General features: G+C 50.0%; 2 protein-coding genes across 3 annotated transcripts in view; one reads left to right on the top strand and one right to left on the bottom strand.

Moving 5' to 3' along the window:
* The window catches only part of TASOR2 (transcription activation suppressor family member 2), a 39,342-nt gene extending 29,287 nt beyond the window's left edge, over nucleotides 1-10,055 (top strand). The window contains exons 14-18 of the mRNA XM_080810534.1: nucleotides 4,238-4,363; nucleotides 5,009-5,162; nucleotides 5,923-6,028; nucleotides 8,275-8,456; nucleotides 8,899-10,055. Coding sequence (XP_080666660.1) covers nucleotides 4,238-4,363; nucleotides 5,009-5,162; nucleotides 5,923-6,028; nucleotides 8,275-8,456; nucleotides 8,899-9,017 — 687 coding nt within the window. The 3' untranslated portion in view covers nucleotides 9,018-10,055. The remainder of the gene's footprint in view (nucleotides 1-4,237; nucleotides 4,364-5,008; nucleotides 5,163-5,922; nucleotides 6,029-8,274; nucleotides 8,457-8,898) is intronic.
* A 900-nt stretch (nucleotides 10,056-10,955) lies between these two features.
* Nucleotides 10,956-24,982, bottom strand: part of GDI2 (GDP dissociation inhibitor 2) — a 29,715-nt gene continuing 15,688 nt past the window's right edge. For both annotated transcript variants that reach the window (XM_080810536.1, XM_080810535.1), the window contains 7 exons: nucleotides 20,745-20,943; nucleotides 20,382-20,513; nucleotides 14,728-14,827; nucleotides 13,461-13,632; nucleotides 12,181-12,325; nucleotides 11,970-12,024; nucleotides 10,956-11,884 (listed from right to left, as the gene is read on the bottom strand). In XM_080810536.1, coding sequence (XP_080666662.1) covers nucleotides 11,738-11,884; nucleotides 11,970-12,024; nucleotides 12,181-12,325; nucleotides 13,461-13,632; nucleotides 14,728-14,827; nucleotides 20,382-20,513; nucleotides 20,745-20,943 — 950 coding nt within the window. In that variant the 3' untranslated portion in view covers nucleotides 10,956-11,737. The remainder of the gene's footprint in view (nucleotides 11,885-11,969; nucleotides 12,025-12,180; nucleotides 12,326-13,460; nucleotides 13,633-14,727; nucleotides 14,828-20,381; nucleotides 20,514-20,744; nucleotides 20,944-24,982) is intronic.

The following is a 24,982-nucleotide window of genomic DNA, read 5'->3' as shown; positions in this document are numbered from 1 at the left end:
ACGTGTGAGGTGGGATCTCCTTGTCTTTCTGATTTGCCTTTCCCTGATGGCGGGTGATGTTGAGCATCTTTTCATGGGTCTGCTGGCCATGTGTATGGCTTTGGGGAAATTATTGCTCATACTTTTTGACCATTTTATAGTTGGATTATTTGGTTTTTTGGAGTGTTGAGTTTGATAAGTTCTTTATATATTTTGGATACTAGCCCTTTGTCGGAGGTGTCATTTGCAAGTATTTTCTCCCATTGAGTAGGTTGCCTTTTAGTTTTGTTGATTGTTTCTTTCACTGTCCAGAAGCTTTTTATCTTGATGTACTCAAAATAGTTTGTTTTTGCTTTTGTTTCCCGTGACTCGGGAGATGTGTCTATGAAGAAGTTGTTAGGACTGATGTGAAAGAGGTCACTGCCTGTGACTGATGTGACAGAGGTCACTGCCTGTGCTTGCTTCTAGGATTTCTTTTTTTCTTTTTTCTCTTTTTCTTCTGTTTCAGAAGGTCTCACATTTAGGTCTTTAATCCATTTGGAATGTGTTTTCATGGGTGGTGTAAGAAAGTGGTCCGGTTCATTCTTCTGCATGTGGTTGTCCAGTTTTCCCAGCACCATTTGTTGAAGAGACTTTTTCCCACTAAATAGTCTTTCCTGCTTTGTTGAAGATTAATTGATTACATAGTTGTAGGTTTATTTCTGGGTTTTCTATTCTGTTCTGTTGATCTGTGTGTCTGTTTTTGTGCCAGTGCTATGTTGTTTTAATCACTGCTGTTTTGTAATGTAACTTGAAATCTGGAATTGTGATGCCTCCAGCTTTGTTTTTTCTTTTCAAGATCGCTTTTGGCTGTTCCGGGTCTTCTGTGGCTCCATGGGTTCTTCGTTGGTATTTTGCTGTTGGTATTTTGATAGGGATTGAATTAAATGTGTAGATGACTTTGGGTCGTATGGACATTTTAACAGTATTTGGGTCCTTCACTGTTTATGGTAATGCCCAGATTGCCCCAGACCCAGCCAGTGAGGCCCTTCATAGGGGCTTCGGTGTCCTTCTGGCAAGTCCCCATAATTGTTTGGATCTTTATCCTTTCTTCCTTTGTGGTACGACTCCATGTTCAGATTGACCTCCTGCCTTCCTTGCCCCAGCCTTAAAGTCTGCCATTTCCCTACAGAGTGTGGGTTCTTTTAAGGGAAGAACAGCATCTGGAGTCAGTAGCTGGGCCCTGGGTGAACTCCGTGGCCCTGGGTGTCACCGCCTCTCGGCCCTCCCAGCAGCGGGAAATCTGTGGGTGTGTTTACAAAACTGAAACGCGTGCACCTGCATCCCCGGGTCCAGTCCAGCACCAGCAGGCCTGTCCTGGCTCCCTTAGCCGCAGGAGCAGCTCTCCCCGTGCGTCAGAATGCCGGCTCCCGTCATCCCAGACACGTCCGCCACCCTGCGGCTACTGCTCCCGCTGACCTGCACCTCGCCCCCCACTGCCCCCACCCCCCCATCCAGCCCTCTTCACGGCCTGGGGCACCCACCCAAAGCGGTCCCCAAACACGCTGCCTCCCTCCGCCCTCCTCACTCGCAGCAGAAGCTGGTTCAAAGGGCGGCAGTCCTTCGTACGCGCTCTCGAGTCCCAGCGAGTGAGGGGAGGGAAATCGGTGCGTTCCTGTCGTGATCCTTGCAGCCAATGTGAACTGTCATGTAAACTAACGAAAACTGCCGAACACCGATAAAAGCAGCCAGATCAGCAGGCCGGGACGGGCCTCCGCCAGGGCAGCGGCTCGGACGCTGATGTGGGGGCAGAGGCCTAGTCAGGAAGGTCAGGGCCTTTTTCTTAAGGAGGCGATGCTGGCCTCTGGTAAGAGGTGTGGGGAGTCCGCTTCGACACTCCTAAGTGTCGTCGTCCTAAATACTCACCTAGATTTGTTTCAGAGTTCGCTTATGTCAACACCTCCAAGGAATCCGGAGTGTCTGTCTTGTCGTAAGTGTCGCTTGGCAAACCCACGCATGTTGGATTACTAACAGTAAACATTGGAAGGTGTTTGTGACCGTCACCGTGGCAGGGCGCGGTAGGGGAGGCCAGTTCTGCGAGTGTGAGGCTCTGGAAGGCGACCTGGTGGCAGCTGCCCGGTGGCCCTGTGAGCCTTTGCGGGGGAGGCGGGGGGCAGCGGGTGGCGCGCGTCCGGCGGTGCGGGGGTGCGGGGGGCATCACACCCGCTGTCCGGAGCTGCGTCTGGAGGTGTGCATGGGCTGCAGGTCCCGAGGCCCCGAGCCTCGCCTGACGTCGGTGGGGAGGCTCTGAACGATACTTGTTACAGGAAAATAACGTCCTGTTCGTGCTGGAGAGCGAACTCTGGCTGCAGCGTGGGGAAAGGACTGGAAACGTGACGGCTGCCGGGCTGGCGTGGGAAGCCGCGGTCAAACACGTCATCTACTCTGAGATGGCCCGTGGCTCCTATTTTGTGCCATTTAAATGATTTTAGATTAAAGTCAGATTCTTGCTCCCCATCAAGGCTCCTTCGGTTTTCCAAGGTTGGTCTTTGTTCCAGTCTCCGTGGTGCTGTGGTAAGCGGTGGAGTCGGAAACAATGAAGCGTGTTTTAAGTGCTTGGCCTCCGAAAGTAACTTAAAAAAGAATTGGTTGTTTTTGCCTTGAACTGAAGTTAATTTTGTTTGGCTGATGACATGTACTGTGTCTTGACTGGTGCTGAAATACGTCTGGGGTCGACTCCGTAGCATCAAAGCCACAGCGAGCGAAACGCCCGGTGTTTCGGAGCCGTTCACGCCCCGACAGAGCGAGGGGCTGCGGGCTCCCGCGCGGGACAGGGAGCGGGGTCGCGGGGCTCCGTTCGCACAGCGGCGGGACCTGGTGTGCCGCGCGGCCTCCCAGCGCGCATGTGCCTCACGACCCTGTTTATCCTGTGGCCGCTGCTTCCGACAGAAAATAACAAAGTGTGCAAAGGTGAAAGTCACTTCAAGGGGCTCCTGGGGGGCTCAGTGGGTTAAGCCTCTGCCTTCAGCTCGGGTCATGATCTCAGGGTCCTGAGATCGAGCCCCGCATCGGGCTCCCTGCTCGGCAGGGAGCCTGCTTCCCCCTCTTTCTGCCTATTTGTGATCTCTGTCGAATAAATAAATAAAATCTTAAAAAAAAAAAAAATCTTCAAGTGAGAAGGGGACCCGGTATAAAATCAGCTTCGGAATAAAGTGCTAGCAAGGTAATCTAGAGCAAAGTATTTTTAAAAACCACTCTGGAGAAGTTTTGCGTCCCGGAGAGACTGGAGGCATTCAGGGGAGACGGGAGGTCAGGCCCCACCTCTCTGTGAGCTGAGGACGCTGCGGGAGGTCCACTGTGACTGCAGGCGTGCAGGGTGGTGACAGACTAGCCCGGACCCCGAGGCATGGGGCGAGGGTGTTGACCGTCTCAGAAAATGTATTCATTCACGTAGTTTATTGCTAAATTAAGTCAGAGCTGAAGATTTATATGTAAAATGTTTCAGCGGGTTCTTTGTTAGAAGATCTGGAGGAGTTTCTTTGAAGATACGTTGCTGTGTTTTGAGCGAAGAAGCGAAATAATCAAGTTTGAGTCGTGTTGAGTCCAGGGGAGGTGACACGGTACTTCCGCAAAGGGAGTGACAGGTGTGGTCTGACACCGTGTTCCCCGGGCAAGGAGGAGCATCAGGGTGTGCGGCGGAAACCTCCAGAACCCTCAGACAGAAGCAACGGCGGCATTGCGAAGGGGGACAGGGAAGGACTGTCTCAGCAGACGCGCTGAGGCTGCCAGTCAGGCCGGCGACAGGTGGGCGGCCGGCCACCTCTCCCCGCCGCCCCGGGGGGCTCGCGCCACAGCTGTTCATGGCACTCCGCGTGACACAGAGCTGTCACTTGGATTCCAAAAGTTCTAGAAACTTTGACCGGAGGTGGCGTTTTTAGAGTGAATATCTGCGTCTGCAGGTGCCTCGCTGCCGCAGGCCGGACAAGAGGCCTGTGTCTGTGCACTGGGGAGTCCGCTTCGGCCACTTCGTGGGCATACAGGGTCGATTACAAAGTGCTTTGCCTTTGAAACGACCGCTCAGTCAGCCGGTGGCAGTGCCCAGGAGCCATGTGTTTGACACGTGCAAGCTCACTTGGAAGCAGGACTGGCTGCTGCCGCCGCCACCGCCGCGCACTGGGACAGTGGAGCGAACGGGATGTGCTTGCCGAGGTGCCGAGGGGACTGGGAGGGACTGTGTGCCAACGCCCTCCTGCACTAACGTCGTCCGCACCTCTTTCAGAGCATCCTGAGGAAAGGGGGCCACACGGAAATCGAACCTCAGCATTTCTGTCAGGCCGTCCACAGAGAGAACGACACGCTCCTGGTCGTCATCAGAAATGAGGACACAGCGTCGCGCCTGCACCAGGTACGTCCGGCCATCTGTTTCTTACAAGGATGGGTGTCCCCGGCATTTTCTGGGGTGTCCCGAGGGGGCGTCCCACGGGGCAGTGTACGTAGCGAGGCATTTGTGGGGCACGTCACGGCTCCGAGCTAGGGACGAGCAGCCACGAGAGGGAGTTCGGGGGCGATTTCCTCGGCCCAGATACAACCCTGCAGCTCTTCGTTCCTAACGGTAATACATCTTGCTTTTTTTTTTTTTTTTTTTTTTTTCTTCCCCCCGCCCCTACATCTTGCTTTAAAAGGCCTCATGAAAGTTTTCTGAAGTCGGCGTTAGGATATTTATGTTGAATAAAAGGAGACGCCTCTCCCGTGGCCCAGGCTGGGCGCCGTCGGGGCGGGAGCGGAGCCTGTCGCCTGCTTCGCCGCGTCAGGGGCCCCGCAGCTGAGCGGTGCTCTGCCCTCACTCAGGGTCTCCAGCCGGGGTTTGAGAGGCCACTGGTAACGCACGAGTTCTAGGGAGTTTGCGGAGTCCAGGTTCCTTGTGAGGTGCTGTGGGCTTTGGACAGGGGTCGCAGAACTTGCAGTCATCCAAGTTAACTGACTCTTGAACCCCTTGGCTAAAAGGGACCCCACCAACCTCCCCTCCCCGCGGATCCTGTTGTGTCTGCAGATCCCCTTCCTGCTGAAGCTGAAGCACTTCCCCAGCGTCCTCTTCGCGGGCGTGGACGGCCCCGAGGACGTGCTCGAGCACACCTACCAGGAGCTCCTCCAGACGGGCGGCTTCGTGGTCTCAGATGACAAGATCCTAGAAACCGTGACATTAGGTCGGTCTTTTATTTTCCTTCCTTGTTTCTGTCTCTGAAATCTAGTACATCCATTGCTCTTCACCCAGTGGCCCAAACACTACTTCATCTCGAAAAGAAATGAACTCAAAAGTAGTATCCACCACCACCTTTCGAGGCCTTCATTTTTGCTACGTGCCCGGCTAAGCACTTTGCGTCTGGATTGTGTCGTTCTCATCCCCAGGCACGTGCCCCCAGCCTCCCGAGCCTCCCTGATTACCTGCGGCACCCACCCCGCTCCCCCGTTCCTGGGCTCGTGCGCCTGCCCAGCAGCCCTCTCCTCTGCACGTCTCTTGTCATCGCCACTGCCGTCTTGGTGACGTTCTGGAAATCAGAAACAAGGCTCTTAAAAGTCTCCATTATGTGCCGAACACTCCTAATTCCCTTCTCTGTGGGCAGCGATTAGGCAAGGAGGATGGTAGCGCAGCCCTGGGCGGGTGCTCACTGTAGGGGTGATCGACACCCGCCGCGCTGTCACGGTGCAGCTCACCGCACGCGCCGCTCCTGGCTCAGAGGAGGCGTGTGGACCCCACAAGCGTGAGTTCCGCGTGGAGACCGGAGTTGACGGGTTTTGCAGGCTAGACCAGTGTCTTCTGTTGCCGCTGGACGTCCCGCTGGTCACGTGAACGCGACAGGTGTCCCGGGGTCGGGGCGGCAGACGGGCGGCAGGGCTGGTGCGCTCTGCCTCCCCACGAGTCACGGTTCCCGGCCTCCGAGCAGACGTCCTCTCTTGCGTCTGCAGCTCAGCTGAAGGACGTGGTCAGGACCCTGGAGAAGCTGAACGGACACGGGAGGTGGAAGTGGCTGCTTCACCACAGGGAGAACAAGAGGCTGAGAGAGGACATCAGGTGAGGCCTCGGGGCGCGGGGCTGCCTTCGTGCTTCCCCCTGGGGCCCGGGGGGGCAGGTGCACAGGTGGGTTGCAGCATTTGCTGTCGCCGGGCTGACAGGGAAGGCGCGTGGGCTGGAGCCGCCACTGCGAGTCTGAGGCCCTTGCCGAGTCCCGCGGTGTCGGTCCGCTGAAGCTCGGCCTCCCCTGGCGCGAACCGGCGGGGAGCAACACTAGACCCGCGCGCTGGGGCTGGCTTATTCGGGGACCAGGTTGCCACGGTTACAGGGATGGAAATGTTGAGATCAGAATGTTTTACCCCTAAGTAAGCGATGTACAGCTGGATTTTGCCTAAGTATTTTTTAATCGATTGCCTGGCTGAAGAGACCTGTGGTGCGTGGGTGCCCCGGGCTGCAGTGAGGCCAGGACGGGAGCGGACATGGTGTGGGGCCGCGAGATCGACAAGCCCCCCGTGAAGTGACTGGCGGCCCCTGCCTAGCCTCCTACGGCGGAGACGGACAGTAAAAACCCGTTGTCACCATGGGGAAGTTGAAGTAGGGGGGTGACAGAGCTGATCCAGGTCAGACAAGGAGTTGTGACGCTGGGCTCTGAGCCCAGAATGTTCACCTCTAACATGACTGCTCTCTCCTATCTCCCTGTGCTGCTCTCTCCCAAGGACAAACGTAGGCCTGACCCTGAGATCTCGAAAGGGACGTGGCCAAAAGCAGAGGTCTGGGAGAGGCAATACCTAGAAGCAGTGTGGGAGAAAAAGCAAGCCAGGGGTCTGAGTGGACCTCAGAGCTGATGCTGGCCCCTCTGGGAGGGATTTGCCCAGGTTGAGTTGGGGGTGGTACAGAGGATGGTAGAGGCCAGCTGGGAGTTTCGGAGGAGGTGGCTAGCCACCACTTCAGAGGAAAGGTTCAAGTTCACGAATAAAGCTCCGAGGTACCACGGTACACCTATAAAACTGGCAAGTATCCGTTAATTTCACATTCAGAGGACTTTAGGTAAACTTGAGGTAATGGGGCTGCCGCTGGCCCCATTAACAGGCCCTCCAGATGGTACCACACTCACATCTGAGAACAGGTGTAGTAGGAACTCATCCGAAAACATCATATCCTGTGGCCTCTGGAGACGTTTATCTAAAACTTAAAACCAGACACACCCCTAGGTTTTAGAAATCGCTGTTTCTGAAAGATGTTTATAGCCATGGGTGATTATCAGTAACTACAAAACCAGCCTCAGCTCTATTTCTAGGCAAATACGACAGATACATGGATTCTATACGTATATAATTTTTAAACAAATGCAAAATATACGTATAAAAGCATGCAGGGTGATGCCAGTCACATAAATCTGCGTGTACGAAGGCGAAAACGCAGCCCAGTGACACAGACAGTGCTCGTCCCCGGAGTGCGGGGACCTGGAGGAGTTTGCTTTCCTTCAGTGGGCAGGAGAGGCTGACAGAGGACAGGAGAGCAGATGGAGAGACGTTTATAGGTTAAATATTTTCCACTAAAAGAGGAAGAAAAGAGGTAGTTGCAAGATTCTAAGGGAGGTCATAGGGCATCTGCACGGCTCAGTCGGTTAAACGTCTGACTTGATTTCGGGTCTGGTCGTGATCTCAGGGTCGGGAGATGGAGCCCCACTTTGGCGTCTGTGCTGAGCACAGGATCTGTTCAAGTTTCTCTCTCCTTCCTGCCGCCCCTTGCACCGGCGCATGCGTGCATGTGCTCTAAAAAGAATCTTTAAAAAAAAAGGAAAGATGTTAAGGGAGGTGAGAAATGACAATTATGTAGCAGCGGGAATTTCCTTAGTGAAGCCGTTGATCTGACTACAGAGTGTGGTGACCGCAGAACGGGGTTTGGAGGCATTGGTGTAGGGTAAAGCGTGCGGCCGGAGGCCCAGTAGAAATGGCCGAAGGCTGCCCAAGCCACGTGGCTGCACGGACAGGTCCATGTCCCTCTTGCTTGGCACGAGGCTTGTACTCTGTGGAAACCTGTATCGACGGAGGGAGTCGGCACGCACACAGTTGGGAAGCGGACAGGACGACAGTGACGTCTGCGAGGCCAAGTGTGTCATGGGAAAGAAGAGGTTAGAAGCCGCGAGGGAGTTCTGAGGGCTTCAACGGAAGAGGTCGAACTGTTAAGTATGGTGAAGGCAGGAAGTGGAGGACTAAAACAGCTAAAAATTAAGATACGGGGAAAAGTAAACTGCGAGTTCATACTGAACCTAAATTTGGTTCGCGTTTCCGTGTCCGTTGCAGAGTGGACTCGGTCGCACGCAGGAAGAACTTGATACTGAAATCCTGTCAGAGCGTGAATCTCATCGAACTGCTTCCTTACCACCAGTGTGACTCCCGAGCACCCACAAAAGCCGAACATTTAAAATGCCTGCTAAACCTGCAAATCCAGCACGTCCACGCCCGGTTCGCGGTCTTCCTAACAGGTGAATGCGCGGCCTTCGGCGGGCTACTCTAGAAACGTCTGCGCACGGAGCTCGGAGGCCAGAGATCCCCGCCCACCCGGTGTTTGCCTGCCGTTGTTCTCATAGACGCCGCGGCCCAGAGCCGGGCCGCAGCGGGTGCGGCCCGGCGCGCAGCCCCCCACGCGCGTACTGACGGGTTTCCGGTGAGGGTGACCCCGCTTCTCTGCTCCGGAAGGCGGGCGGTTCCGCAGCTGTTCGGCCTCCCCGGCCCCACCCCTGGCGGCTGCTCCCAAAGCCCCACACCTTCGTCCCTGGGGCTGCTTCTCCCCTCCCCTCCCTCCATGGATTAAATGCAGTTCCATGAAAGTTTGTTATTGTTTTTTTTAAATAAAAGTTCTGATGCTTCAGAAGTACACATCAAAGAATTTTTCACCAAAAAAGGTGTTTTTTTTTCTCTTCACAGAAAAGCCAACTGTCTCCAGAGAAGTCTTTGAAAATAGTGGCATCCTTGTTACAGATGTAGATAACTTCATTGAAAATATACCAAAAATAGCAGCTCCGTTTAAGAGCAGCTATTGGTAAGGAGTAAGGACCCCTTCCAGAACTCTCCTGTGTTTACGGGGCATGACAGACACTGACGTTTGTGTCTGAGGAAAGCTGTTGTTGGCAAACTGCTCTTCACCTTCCATATCATGCGGTAAATTTTCGGTCTGTGTTAGGGGCGGAATTGCTGTCGGTTTGGCCTAAGTGGGAATTTCGGAAGGGGCCACCTGCTTCCGAGTAGTAGCCCGTTTCCTCTGAAGGACACCTGTCGTCGCCTGCAGTCCACCTTGTTTCCAGGATGGAAGAGAACATGCATAAGTCCCTGTGAGACGACCTCCTGTTTGTAAAAACCTTTCTTGATTGTTCTGTTTAAAGATGAAATCATCAATTTTGTGTTTGTCCAGGTGATCAGCGGGCCTAGACCGTGCCACCACCACCAACCAATTCCGTTTCCTTTTACTTGAAAACTTTATAAACAGCAGTTTTCTCATATTTGAAAAATCACTGTTCTACAACTTGAGAGTTTTTCCTTCGTTTCTTTACACCTTGTAAAATCTCGGCCTTCATTCACAGCTGCAGTGTCCTATCGGTTTAAATTATTTTCCTTTTTTACAGAGAGCCTTTAAAACTATTAATTAAGCTCACTGTTAAAAAGAATTTTACAAACACGTTTACTTACTTGTAGCAAAAATAAGTCTATTTTAACAGATAGCTTTGTTTTTGCATGTTCCTGTCTGAAAGGCGTAGGTAGTGCATGTTACAGTTTGTGTTCCAGGCTTCACCGCCCTCGGACAAGCTAGGATCTCAATGCAGTGCACACGCAGGTGTTCTAGCAACACTACAGTAAGTTATGTTACAGATCTATAAACTTGTCAGTTTCCACTTACTCAAGTTTTGTAAATATTGCACTACAAAAATCAACCCTCTAGGGAAGGAAATCTTTTATTTATGGTATTAGAAATTATTTCTACCGTAATCTTTGAACTCAAAACCAAGCCAAAAAATGTAGATACATAGTATCTATTTGGAACAAATTTTTGTAACTAATTTGTTTCATTTTTTTAAATAAAGACAACTAAAAAATCAACTTTCTGGGATTCCTTTAAAGCAAAATTTGAGTTTGTGGGGAATGCTGTGGCCCTCTGTAGGCCATTTAATGAAACTGACTGCCTCCTCCAGGGAGCAGGAGCGCTGAGCCGGGATGCACAGGTTTTCGCAAGCCTTGCGCCGGCTCTCTACCTGCTAGCCAAGTGGTACCCACGTGATTGTTTCTGGCTTGGAAGCCCGGTCACTTGATCTGATGAGAGGACGGTGACCGTAGGGGGGCGTGCTGAACCGGAAATGACGGACAAGTGACTTAAGCACCTGCCGCTGGTTCATCTTTTGATAGCGCCTCGGGTCTACTCTCCCTCTTGCCAAAGACCCTCCAACAAGCCTCAAGGATCTGTGTCCACAGCACCTTTTCTAGCTTCTACACTTAACCACGCCGGAGTGTAGCTCTCTGCACCGTCCGCTCTTTCCCACCGCCCTCGCCATCCCTGCTCCCCACGGGCCTGGTACCTGAGTAGGTCAGGTGTTCAAGACGCGTGGGAAATGAAGACTGGAGCGATCCTGCTATTTTTTCTTTGTACTTGTAGCCCGGCGCGCGCCTCTGCCTGCATCCCAAGCTGACAGCTTGAAGAATTAAGGGAAAGAAAGGCTTGCTGGGGTTTCAGATCCTGTCGGTAAAAGCAGTGGTTTCTCCACTGGGGCCGCTCTGTGCCTCGAGAACTGTGTCAAGAACGTCATGTGGGGTCTCCTCCCAGTGAAGCCGGACAGCAGGCAGGGCTGTTCGGACCCGTCCAGACTTGCGCCTCCCCGTGTGGTCGGGTCAGCCGCACGGGGCGGGATAGGGGGCAGTGAGCCGCCGGGCCAGGGCCAGGATGATACTCACTGGTTCTTAACACCAGGACGCAAACAGAGCACCCGAGAAGGAAGTGGTTTCCAGAGTTTGGCTTTATTTTGCAGTACAGAAATCATGTGGAGCCATCTGAGACAGACATCCCTGAAGCGGAGGCTCTGTCAAATCAACACTGCGTCGCAGCTTGGTCCGTGGAGGAAGCCACACCTGGGGTACAAAAGAAGCTTCTACGTTTACCTGCTGTACCACAGATTTCTTTCCCCTTTGCTCTTACCAATTTTACCAGGTGACAACACCGCACACAGGCTTCCTCCGGAATGACGCTCGGGTCTGGAGTTGGGTTAGGATTGTGGGCCCGCGCGACCCCGACCTGTGGCTGTGTTCCGTGGGCCCTGTCCTAACAGCTGACGGGACACACAGATGTAGAGGGGCGGGGCCCACGCGGGGATGCTGTCCCAAGTCATGGACTATTCGGTGGGAATCTCAACGCCAATGGGACAGATGGCACGCGAATGGCACCGCTCCGGCTCTCAAGCGGCAGAAGCACACGACCGCGGAGGCTACGCTGATTAAAAGATACAAATACTGTATCAGGTGCTCTGTGTCAGGATCACAGGGGCGTCTTCAAACGGATCCTTCACTAAGGAAAAAAGCCAGTATCGGTTAAACTGAACAGAATGTGGTAACCTGCCGATTCTGAGGAGCCACGCCGTGAGAATGAGTTAATACATGATATTAGGAAGGGGGGGAGTATGTACTGGGACAGCGCGCCGCGGGCGCCGCGGGGGTTACAACGGCGACTCCGGACGGCGCGCGGCCCGTGCCAGCTGCGTCTGTCCGAGACGGGCGCGCGCGCCGCTTAGTCTTCCCCGTAGATGTCGTTTTTCTTGCGCTTCATTTCCTCAAAGTCGAACTCGGACCCGGTCATCCTCTTGTAGATGTCTTTGATGTCGTCGCAGGTGGTCTCGAAGTGAGTGGTGGCGTCGTAGGCGCGGGAAATGAAGATCTGAAGTGAAATCAGAGACACGGGCTTGGCGACCGCGGCCCCGCCGACGGCCGCGCCCAGCGCCCGCCCGAGCCCGCGCACTCACCTGGCTCTCCGTCCCCAGGTCTTTCGGTACAAGGAGGTCACTGATGCTCACAAACCTGGAGGGAGCAAACGAAGGCGGCGGGTGAGCCGAGCGCAAGCCCACCCTCTCCGCTCCGCCCGCCATTCCCGGCCGGCAGCGCCCGGGGCTCACGCTGCGGCCGAGTCGGAACTCGGGTCGCCTCGGGTGTCCTCTCCACGGACACGTCACTCACTTCTGTTCAATTGGTTCCAAAAGCTCCAAAGCCGGTCTGATCTCCTTCTCGGGCTCCTTGGTCTCCACGGTGGTGCTGACTATGGCGATGTACTTGCCCTGAGCAGCCACGTTGTGCGCGGAGGAGATCATGCAGACGTAGATATCTGCGGGCGAGGAAGGCCACCTCAGCGCCCGCCCCGGCCTCCGGCCCGCCCGGACTCCGTCGAGCCGCGCCTTCAGCCTCAGGGCTCCGCGGAGGCCGGCGGGGCCCTCCGGGAAGTGTGCCCGGATCCAGCCGCTTCTCGCCGACTGCCGGCCGCGGCTCTCCCAAGCCGGGAGCTGCTGGCCCTGGACCGCTGCCCACACACCGCCCAAACCTGACTGCTCTGGAGTCTTCCTCCCCAAGGCCAGCGTCTAGAAAGGCTTTCCAACCGCTAAAAAAGGATTTATGTAAAGGACCAAGTTTCTCAAGAAAACTGCAAATCAGCGCAAGCTGTTCTTCGGTCCCACGGGTTCTCCCTGTCTGCGCGCCGCCCAGCAAGTGCCTCACTCCCCGTGGGAAGGTCGCCGCCGGCTCCTCCTCTCTCTCGGCTTCTCCTCAACCCTGGGGTCTGCCTGGGCCCCCTGAACATCCCTTCGTTGCAGTCCTAATCTTAGATGATTCTGGTTTCTTACATGGAAAAATACATACACACAGCTCGATTTAAAAGCTGATACCCTTTTTAAGTTGAATTTTCAATAAATAAAAAAGTTAGGCTTTTGCCGGAAAGAATGGTGGGGAAAGGTAGGGGAGATGAAAATAACTTGCTCAACGCAAGGAGATGAGGAATTACAGTTTTAGAAGTCAGTCCCGATCCTAACCCGAGGAAGCTGTTTTCCGGCACACTGCCAAAATCAAATTTAAGTACGAGCTCGACAAATAACGACATAAAAGCACGGTCACTGGCTCAGCACCACAGTGGGGTTGGGTCACGTAATGAGCAAGAAAGCCCCACAGGCCAGTGTTAAGCCGGGAGACACTGTGACCACTCATCTAGTCCAGCCTCTCAGTTCGTCCTTCTAAAACGAGAGACTGGAGGTCCAAGGTGGGGGACTAGGGAGGGCGAGGCAGGGCTCCAGGACTAATGTGTGCCTGTCACGGTGAGGACTTAGGATCTCTCTGAGCTAAATGTGTCACATCCTGTTTCCCACGCGTAACCTAGGTTTCTTCACAGAGCAAACAAAATTAAAAATCTGGGATGAAACACATAGCAAATTCTAACAAACGTCTACAAACATCTGCTGATCTTCAAAACTCACCTGACTTCCGATTGACCTGGTTCTGGGGAATGATGATCTGGCAGGAGTTGGCATCGTTGGTGTTCTTGATCGGGTGGCTGAGGATGCAGATGACTCTGATCACCTGGCCCACCTTCTCGACCCGGTCTTTGACGTAGCTGGGGTCACAGATAAGCTGCTTACAGCGAGCAACCTGTACCGAAACGTTGAGGTCCCATTGACCATAATCAGTGTCCAAAGTTTCTAGATAGAATACTAGTGCCATTGTCCCTTTAATACCAGCTGTCACCTTCCTAAGGTTAACCGGAAGTTATTCTTGAACTACAGGTGACTTAAAACTCGTTTTGCCAAAAATCCCAACAAACTCTCCTGGGAAAGATCCATGGATTTGGAGTCCTGCTCAGGTGTGAGGGACTGTGCAGTGTTACGAAGTTACGGGTTTCACATCAGGCAGACAGCTTTCAAATCCTGGCCGTCCCTGACCTCAAACGTCATTGTTAGGATTCAGTGAAATACTGTATTTAAGGGCCATTGTCATACGTGACTGCGCCCAGTAAAAAAAAATTCTGTGATCGCCTGAGAGGAAGAGCTGTGGGAAACAAAACGGGAGACGCTGCACTAAAAAGGCCTCAGATAACGGATGAACTCCTCCCGACCGCTCCCTGTTCTCTAACACGCATCCTTCAGGACGCACAAGGGAGTTACAAAAGATCTGCAATAATGAAGGTTCACTCAGAGGGCCAACCAGTGAGAACAGATTACGTGGACCTAACCACCCATGGAATACTGTTCAGGGACACCAATATTTTTCTATCCGTAGCGCTGGAGCAGCTCTATCTGTAAGAGTTGTTAGTTCATCAATATTCACTTCGAATCTGGGAAACGCTACTTGAAACTCCACCTGGCCAGCTCCACAGCTAAAACCCAAATTAAATAATAAAATGCTCAGTAACCACCAACCCCAAATTCAACCAATAAATTTTAAATGGTATAAATAAAGCTAAATTTAAATGAAAATCCAGGAGATAGGCATCATCCTACACTACGTAAACACAGAACACGTACCACTAAGACTTCATCCATAACGTATTTCTCAGTCTTAAGCAATAATCAACATTATAGAAAGTAGTAAGATTTTTTAAAAAAATAAAACCACATCTTTAGCTCGTCCTTAGTATAACAAACCATAAAATGTGAACTCCAGCATCGATGCCCAAACCACATTATATCAGGCCACATTTTCTTCACAAGAACATAGTATTTTTTAAAATGTGAAAACGCTACTTACCTCCCCTTCAGATTTCACACCAATCACTTTTCCATCCTGCACGATGATTTCTTCAATGGGTTTATTGAGCATGTATGTACCACCATAAATGGCACTTAGCCTAAAAAAATGTTAGAGATGACAATTTGTAACTGTGTCAACTACTGAAGTTTTTCTTAGATCTTGAGTTACAGGCGATGTATATTTGCTCAATTTCCTTCCAGAAGGTGTTTGTTTAAAAGTCCTTAAAGCTACAATTATAAAAGAGAGTCAGAACCAGAAACGAAGTCTCCCATTCACAGTTCGGAATACCAAGTCCAAAAAAAGCACTGACCAGTGATGGGGAAACAGCTCATGTCAGTCTTATCGTCCTGCACAGAAATAAAATAATAAAATAACACCAATGCGGAGTCCGTGGAGGGGGAGTAAAAGCAGCAGACACTGGAGAAGAGACCGAAGGAGCGGGGCAGCTGGGTGCGTGGCTTCGGGGGCTCCTCCCCGGAACGAACTACCCCAGTCCCTGTAGCAGGAGCGCCTCAAGCAGAAGCAGGATTCAAGGTGCCGCAGGACAGGAGAAGAAAGTGGGGGGGGGGGGGATGCTACAAAAAGGGGAGCAACCAAATCTATAAAATCTCTTCAAATCCGTAACTAACTGCAGAAGGGCTCGTACGTGAGAGAGACCGCAAGGAACACAGCAAGAAGCAACAGCTGAGCGGGGCGTTGCTGAGCAGACGAGCCGAGGGCCCGCGGCGCTAACGGCTCGGAAGCCCGCGCTGCCGCGTCCGACGACCGGTTCCCGCCGGGAGCGTCCCCTCCGGGAGCGTCCCCTCCGGCCGCGGAGCCGCACCGCTCACTGCACGACCACGGAGGATTCCGCCGAGACAAACACTGCCCTCCCCGCCCAGTAAGGGGTCAAGTCAAACGTCCCGAAGTCCCAGGTGAGTAGCCAATGATTTCCCCGCCGACTCCAACAAAACCACCCCCGAGAGCGAGCCCGGCCTCTGTAGCGCCGGCCGATAACCAGGCCTTGTATACACACGTGCACACACGTCACCAGCCAAGTGAGGAAGCAAGAAACGTGGTTCGAAGTAGATTCAGGAAAAGCTGTCGGGACGAACTGGAACCCAGATTCCCGATGCCGCGATACGGAGGGGACTAAAGGCGGCTATTGCAGATCTCTTCGAGGACAGACACCCGCATTCAAGAACACATTATTACAAATATAGTCAGTGGGGCCAAAGTGAGTAAACAATCTCAAAAAAACTGTGTTTTAAAAACTTGAAGTTCTACATGTAGAAAGTCCAGTACCAGAAAAAAAGTTAAAACTCACTGAATGGGATTAATAGTCTTTTGGAAACAGAAAAAGGAGTCCGTGAACTTGAACACAAATCAACAGGCATTATCCGATATGAAGCATGGAGAAACCCAAAGACGAAATAAAGAAAAAAGCAAAGCTGCGCAGCGACGACGGACGACTAGCCGGCATCCAGCACGACGGAGGCGACCCAGAGGGAGAGGCCGGAGAGAACGGAAGGAAACGTCTGAAGCGGGTACCGGAGTTTGAAATTCCCGAGCTGGTACGAAACACACGCACCAGAGCAGCTCGGCAAGGCCTGAGCCAACCCAGAGGCAGACCCTCGGGACACTGCCCGAAAGCCAAGGGATTCTCGGAAAGCAGCCGGAGGGGAAGCCGTATGTCCCCGCGCACGGGACAGCGCGACGGCGGCGCGGGACGCAAGTGACGGGCGGTGGCCGGGAAGTGCTGACCGTTGGCCTCTCAAGCCCACGGAAGACCCGCGGAAGTGAGGGCGGCGGGACCAGGCACAGACCTTCAACTACAGGAAGGCCACAGCGGGCCGAAGAGAAATGTCACGAGACCGAAACAAGGATTTATAAGAAAGAAGAGCAGCAAACACGGTAACGTGGGAAAATGGTTCCTTTTCCCTCGTCCCTTCTTTGAGCGGACCGTGCAGGGCCGAAACGGCACCGCTGAAGCGGGGCTGAGCCGGGCCGGTGACAAGCACGGAGACGTGACCGCAGCCGCGACAGCGCAGAGGAGGGCAAGAAGCGCAGAGAAGGCTGCAGCCTGCCTCGATTGTGCGTTCAGTGTGGAGCACAGCGTTAACTGCAGATAAGCCGACAAAGGATGCACGCCCTAGTGTGCAGAGCGCTGAACTATTACAAATACAAAGGCAAGGCCACAAAGCCCCTAGAGGAGTTAGTCTGGAATCAGAAAAAATATCTGATGAATCCGAAGAAAGAGGAACAGAAATGGGGGGAGAAAAAGACAACGAACAAGACAACAGATCTAATCCCAACCATATCAGTAATTGTACTAAACATAAATGAGCTAAACAATCCCATTAAAGGCCAGAGTTGTCGCACTGGGTAAAAAAGCCATATTCATCTATCTGCTTCTACAAGAGACTCACTTAAATAGACAAGCGTCCAAAAGTAAAAGAATGACAAAAAGTACAAAAGGAGTAAGCAAACGGGTAAGTTGGTATTTACTGTCAAGCAGTGGAAAGGAGTATCAGCTGGCAAAAGAACTTTGCACAGATGAAGTACAAATGGACGGGCCTGCACCGAGGACCGGGAACTCCACACTCCGGCGGGAGACGCACCCGCAGAAACAGGACAATCAGCGCAGACACACGGGAGCGGCTCCATGGGCTCCCGCTACTGCGCGGGGCGCGACACGTGCGGGCTGCGTGTTCTCTGCAACGGCTAACTCACTCCCCAAAACACGTCGCTGACGTGACCGCCGACTCTGGGGCCCCTGGATGGCTCAGCTGGTTATGAGGGTTGCGAGAGCGAGCCCTGTGGTCGGCTCCACGCTCAGCGGGGAGTCTGCGTGAGTCCCCTTTATCCCTCTCGGCCCTTCCCCCATCTCTGCACACATTCTCTAAAATAATCTTTCAAAAACAATTTTTAAAAATCTGACCATAAATTATGCCTTGATTTCAAAAATTAAAATCTTACAAGTTTGTTCTCTGATCATCATGGAATTAAATTAGATGTCCATAACAATACGATATTTAGAAACATCTCCAAATGTTTAGCAATTAAACACTACCCCTTCAAAAAACCCAAGGACTAAAGCAAAAAAAATAAAAGAAGAAGAAACAGGGTACCATAATGAATGATACACATTTAGAGAGAAATTTTAAACCTTTTAAATCCTCATGTTAGAGACAAAGTATAATCAATGACGTGTTTCAACTCTAGAAAGCTAAAAGAAAATTAAACCCATGAAGGGACAAGAAATTAAGAAAGAACAAAATAAAATAGAAAATAAGCCACAGAGGAAATAAATAAAACTAAGAATCTGGTACTTTGAAAGGATTCATAGCTGATAAAATCCTACCAAAAAAGAAGAAAATGCAAATGACCGATCACAACAATGGAAGGTGGGAACTTCACACTGAAAGGATAATTAAAAATATATTATGGGGCACCTGGGTGGCTCAGTGAGTTAAATGTCTGTCTTCAGCTCAGGTCATGATTCCAGGGTTGTGGGATCGAGTCTGGCGTGGTGTCAGGCTCCTTCCTAAGTGGGAAGCCTGCTTCTCCCTCTGCCTCTGCCCCTCCCCTTGCCTGTGTGTTCTTGTTCTCAAATAAATAAAATCTTTAAAATATATACATATATTATGGACAACAGAAAATTCAAGAACTTATGTGAAATGGTCAGATTTCTTTTTTTTTTTTTTTTTTAAGATTTTTTATTTGAGAGAGAGAGAGAGAGAGATCACAAGTAGGGAGAGAAGCAGGCAGAGAGAGAGGGGAAGCAGGTTCCCCGCGGAGCAGAGAGCCCGATGCCGGGCTCGATCCCAGGACCCTGAGATCATGACCTAAGCTGAAGGCTGAGGCTTAACCCACTGAGCCACCCTGGCGCCCTGAAATGGTCAAATTTCTTGTAAAACACAAGAGATGAACTAAATGGGAATCTGAGTAGCCTGATTGCTAATTCATGTGTGTGTACGCACATGCACGCAAATTACGTTGAACGATAAATTAAAAGGAAAAGACATCATGAGTAAGTGTTGTTTACCCTGGGAATGCAAGGCCAGTTTAATATCCCAAAATCAATCTACAGCTCACCACAGTAATGCATAAAGAAAATGTGCATTAACTTAATGTCAACACCCATTCTTAAGAAAACTCCCAGCAAGCCAAGAATAAGAAGGAATTCATTCTGACAAAGCCATCTACAAAAACTCTATTAAAAAATTTAGTGATAAAGCAGGAATGTTCATTCTCAACAGCAAACAACTTTACAATAAAATTGAGACAGTTTCATTCACAGCAGCATTTAAGTAACATAAAATACTTGTGAACCAATGTGAACTAGGTGCTAGATCCCTACAATGAAAGCCTCAGAACACTGCTGAGACGACACCTAAGTCCACAGAGAGAGCGGCACCTTCAGGGGTTGGAAAACCGGTAGTAAGCTACATCAGCCCCAGATGGCCTGTACATTTAAATTCAATCCCAGTGGGGCACCTGGGTGGCTCAGTGGGTTAAGCCTCTGCCTTCAGTTCGGGTCATGATCTCAGGGTCCTGGGATCGAGCCCCACATCGGGCTCTCTGCTCAGCGGGGAGCCTGCTTCCTCCCCATCCCTCTCTGCCTACTTGTGATCTCTCTCTCTCTCTCTCTCTCTCTCTCTCTGTGTCAAACAAATAAATAAAATCTTTTAAAAATAAATAAATAAATAAATTCAATCCCAGTAAAATCCCAGCATTGTTTTCCTAAAAATTGACAAGCTGTCCCAAAATGTATATGGAAATGCAAAGGACCTAGAAGAGCCAAAACATTTTTGGGAAAAAAAAAAATTGGAGCTGATTTTCATTACTTGCTTTCACAACTTAATGTAAAACCGGAATAATCAGGGGGAGCCTGAGTGGCTCCGTCGGTGCAGCACGTGACTCCTGATCTGCGGGTTTGGAGTTTGAGCCCCAGGCTGGGTGTAGAGATTAAAAATAAAAATAGTCTTTAAGGGGCACCTGGGTGGCTCAGTGGGTGAAGCACCTGCCTTCGTTCGGCTCAGGTCCTGGGATCGAGCCCTGCGTCGGGCTCCCTGCTCAGCAGTGAGTCTGCTTCTCCCTCTCTCTCTCTGCCCCCCACACCCTACACCCCCACCCCCGGCTCGTGCTCCCTCTCTCAACTAAATAAATAAAATCTTAAAAAACAAAACAAAACAAAACCTTCTAAAGAATCTTCTAAGACGAAAAGCTAGAATAATAGCATCCTGATGCTACGGTAGCAGCACAAGAACAAGTGACGGAACACAACAGCTCTGTACGTATCTGTGGCCAAATGACTTGCCACAAAGGCACCAACACAACCGGAAAAGTCTTTTCAGCGATGGTGCCGGAAGAACACCATGTGGGGACGGAGGAGAAAGAAGTCACAGACGGAGCGGCCGCTGGGGGGACTCATGAGGGGACATGAGGGAGCTTCCCAGACTCAACGTTTTCTTGTCTTGAGTGTCGTGTCGCTCACACATGTCCGTACACTCAAACTGAACTTTTTACGGTACCTCTGTGGTTTCGTTATATACAAAGTTTATTCCAAGAAAAGAAAAGCCGCTCACAGCTCACAGACCTCTCATCCCTCCCAACCAGTACCCTGTCTTCCTGCAGAAGAGGGGACCACATTAGCGACAGGCACTGACCTTGCAAATCCCTGGGGCAGCTCTCCGAGGCCATAGAGCGGGTAAAGGTATGGGCTTTTGCCATATCTTGCCAGAGACTCACTGTAAAGTTTAATCCTATTAATGGTTTCACAACATGGCTGATCTAGATAGCTAAAATAAAGGAAATAAATATTAGAAAATAAATACTTAAATGTTTTTCTGAAATGATTTTATTTCACTACTTTCGTATTTTACCTAAAAGGTTCTAACAGTAATTTACAGCTAGAACCTTCCATAATATAACATGGTTATCTACTCGTTTTGTCAGAACTTCCATTTTAGAGAACTGAGAAATCAGCGACAGTCCCAAGAAAAACAGAAATCTACACCGCGAAGACTTACTCATCGGTTCTGTAGAGAGCCAGGGCGTGGCCGGTAAAATCTATGACATCTTGTCCCAAGTCGAATTTCTTGTACACCTCTCGCATGGCAGTCTTCTTAGGATCGATGCCCTCAAAAGTTCGGGGATCGTTTTCATCAAAGTTGGCAACGTACACTAGGAACTTTCTGAAGCGACGTTTTTCAAACAGTCCCATTAAGCCTAAAGAATTGGTCAGAAAGCAAACATTCACACTAGGACACTGAGGAAAAGAGAGTGAGAGAGGCCAGGTTCAACACGCCAGGCCCGCTCGGAGGCACCTCTCCTGCGGCTCCTGCCGTCACTGCACCTCCACACCAACCTCGTGATCACCAGGAGAACGTGACCTTGGAAGACCCTGATTCGCGAGGGCACCCGCCCGACGTTCTTCTTCTGACAAGTCCGATCTGTACCCCGCCAACTGCCTAAGATTCTGAACGCTGCTCCTCTCTCTGTATGCTAACATTCACTCCGGCATTTCAGGAAGGGAGGATTATGCTGCCAGTCACTTACTTTAATAAAGTTCTAGCTAATCAGGTAGCCACTCTTTATACTAAAAAAAGCTGAGGAGACCGGTATAAACTACTTTATAAACGCTCAGTTCTCTTACTAGTCAGGGGTCCTCCTGGAGTGTACAGCTGCTAGGAAGACAAGGCCAAAGGGAAAAACCGTTCTGGCTGGATCTCCTTCCCTAAACTGTATGATGGCTTTAAAAACAACCGTCTCACAGAACAGTGTAATGTTCTGGTGTTTTGGATATTACTTCCCCCAAGACTACAGATGAAATAAAGAAAACTGAAAATTAAAATGATCATGAGGCCATTAATGACAGCTGACTACATTTAACATGTTTAAACTGTATTTACAACCTAGTTTTAAAAAATGGGATGGGGGCCCCTGGGTGCAGTCGGTAGAGCCTGGGACTCTTGATCTCAGGGTCTTAAGTTCAAGCCCCACACTGGGTATGGAGCTTACTTTAGATAAATGAAAAAATAATTTTAAAAAAATTAAAAAACAAAAAAATGGGACAGAATGCATACACAGTAATGGTATAGGGCTAAAAAAAAATATTCTATGACCTCACAAGCACCAACTTCCATTTAGTTGTCAGGGTAAAAATAAGATCGCCAACAGAATACAGTTCAATTTTCAGCTACTTCTCTCTGATGATGCCTTCCCTGATCATCCTATTTGAAACTGTGCCCCTCCTCCCCGTGTCTGCCCAGCACTGTCACCGTCTGATGAGCTCTTCCTGTTTCGTAGCTCGTCCCCCTCTAATTTAGGCTGGTGTTTACCTTCCCCTTCTGTTGAAGCCGCCCTGCCCCAAACCTAGAAGGGTACGTGGCACGAAACACGTGCTCTGTGTTCAAGTCACATACTGTCTGATGCAAGCAAATGTAAGAGAAGTCGAATTATTCACGTACTGGATATACAAGTTGGAAAGAAAAATGTTCAACTATATCATAAAAGGGTTAGAAAATAATCTTTTTCCAAGTTACTTGGTTTCCTGAGTAGTACCTTTACATCATTTCAAATGTTTTACTTTCCTTCATTCACTTGCACACTGAGGTTTATTTACAAAAACAAAAACCTTAGGTCAAGACATTTAAAACGTTAAAAGTGACAAAATCCAGAGCAGTTTCATGGAAAGAATAAATGAAAGCTTTCAACAGGTGTTAAGATCTGACCACAGAGAATGGGAAGAATACTGTTAAAATGTCCATACTTACCCAGAACAATCTACAGATTCAATGTGATCCCTATCAAAATACCAACCACTTTTTTCACAGAACTAGAATAAAATACTAAAATTGGTACGAACCACAAAGACCCTGAACAGCCAGAGCAACCTTGAGAAAGAAGAAAGCTGACACTATCACACAATCCGATTTCAAGATTTATGACAAAACTGTAATGATCAAAACAGTCTGGTACTGGCACAAAGAGACCCACAGATCAGCACATCCGCACAGAGAGCCCTGAAATAAAGCCACACCCGTACAAGCAATTAATCCGTGACAAAGGAGGCAAGGATATCCAGTGGGGAAAAGACAGTCTCTTCAACAAATGGTTCTGGGAACGCTGGACAGCCACATGCACACCACACACCAAAATAAACTCACAATGGACCAAAGATCTAAATGTAGACAGGAAACCACAGGACATCTGAAAGAAAAGACAGGCAGGGATTTCTCGGACATTGGCCATAGCAACAGCCCTCTACAAGCTGGACCGACACAGACAGCTTCCGCCCAGGAAAGGAGACCATTAACGAAACAAAAGGGCAGTCTATGGAAAGAGAGAAAATATTTGCAAGGGATATATCTGATAAGGGCCTAAATCCAAAATACATAAAGAACGTAACTTACACAACTCAGCACACACGAAAAGTAATAATCTGATCAAAAATGGGCAGAGGAACTCAACAGAACTTTTTCTACTACTACTTCAGAAGACAGACAGACACAAGAGAAGACGCCCCAAATCACTCATCATTATCAGGGAAATGCAAATCAAAACTGCAATGAGATCTTGCCATTTGTGACAACATGGATGGACCTAGAGGGTGTTATGTTAAGTGAAATAAGGAAAAAAAAAAAAAAGGATTTCACTTACAAGTAGAATATAAAAAGAGAATAAACGGATAAACAAACCTAAAAAAGCAGAAGTAGACCCATCAATACAGAATACAAACGGACGGGTGCCGGGGTGGAGGGATGGAGGCTGGGAAAATGGGTGAAGGGCAGAGGGAGGCGTGGGACTCCGGTCACGCCATGACTACATCACAGGGATGACTCTGAATATGGTCGAAGGGCCTGCACCAGCGCTGGGAGGCGACAGATGACAGCCCCACTTGGCAGCGAGGAGGGCACAGCGAGGAGGGCACAGACTTGCTGAATCACCATGTTACACACCCGAAACTAATGTAACGTTGTGTGTCAACCATGCTTTAATTAAAAAAACAAAACAAACTTTGACCACAGCATTAAAAAAAAAAAGTGAGAGTGGAGATCAATGTCAAAGAACACCCCTGAAGGGAGAGTCCGCGGGTGCGCCCAACCGACCTCACTCTGGCTGCTCCGGGCTGCCGCGGCCCGGAGGTCACACCGCTCTGTACAGGGAAAGGTGATCCGCTGATGGCAAAGGTGGTCTATGTGAAAACGGGGCTCACAGCAGTTCAGAGTTAGAACAAATACACAAGCTAGAGATTTAAATTAAGACAGAAGATTTTGCTGGACCCATTTCCAAGCCATTCATGAAAACTTCTCGCAACATTTCTGAACATATCTATGTTCAACATGACTTTAGAGGCCAAAGATACTTCTCACTGATTTGATTAAAATAACACTTGACCAATCAACAAATATTTACCGGAACCTTGAGGTTGCACATGAACTGCCACAAGAACCAACGGTGAGTACAGCTCCTGAAAAAGCCAGTGTAACTTAGGCCAGTGAAGAGAAATACCCTGGCCCAGAAAAGCTCCAGTCTGCCGCCAAGCGAGCAGACAACACCTGGGGTACTTGTCTGCTAACTCCCACATTATTATACACTGGATAATCTGGACAAATCAGAATTCCCAGAGACAAGTGTTAAAGAGTGGCATATTGTGTAAGAAATGACTCCGGGATGGAGACTAGGAATTTTTAGTATTAAAAAGAACTAGAAGCTGACAGGATAGTTGTTAAAATAGCTTTTAAAAATCTGTATTTTTATACTGTATTATTTAGAGGTTATGAGTACAGAGTTCTAGAGTCAAACAAATCTGGCCTCAAACTAGTTCTATCAGTCATGAGCTTTACTACTTTAAGCTTTTCTTTTACACTGGTACACCTTTGTTTTCCCATCTGTAAACTAAAGATACCAGTACTCACATCACAGAGTGACAGCAAAATCCCCATCAAGACCTGAGTACATACTTGCCTATACATAATGTCCAAAAAATGTTAGCTATTATTGGGGCACCTGAGTGGCTCAGTGGGTTAAAGCCTCTGCCTTCGGCTCGGGTCATGGTCCCGGGGTCCTGGATCGAGCCCTGCATCCGGCTCTCTGCTCAGTGGGGAGCCTGCTTCCTCCTCTCTCTCTGCCTGCCTCTCTGCCTACTTATGATCTCTCTCTCTGTGTCAAACAAATAAAATCTTTTAAAAAAAAAAGTTAGCTATTATTAAAATTATAAAATAACTGTTTTGGGGGCGCCTGGGTGCTCAGTGGGTTAAAGCTG

This window comes from Martes martes (genome assembly GCF_963455335.1).
Source record: "Martes martes genome assembly, chromosome: 8".
Lineage (NCBI taxonomy): Eukaryota > Metazoa > Chordata > Mammalia > Carnivora > Mustelidae > Martes > Martes martes.
The sequence above is the reverse complement of the archived record's forward strand: the minus strand, read 5'-3'. Positions and strand labels throughout refer to the sequence as shown.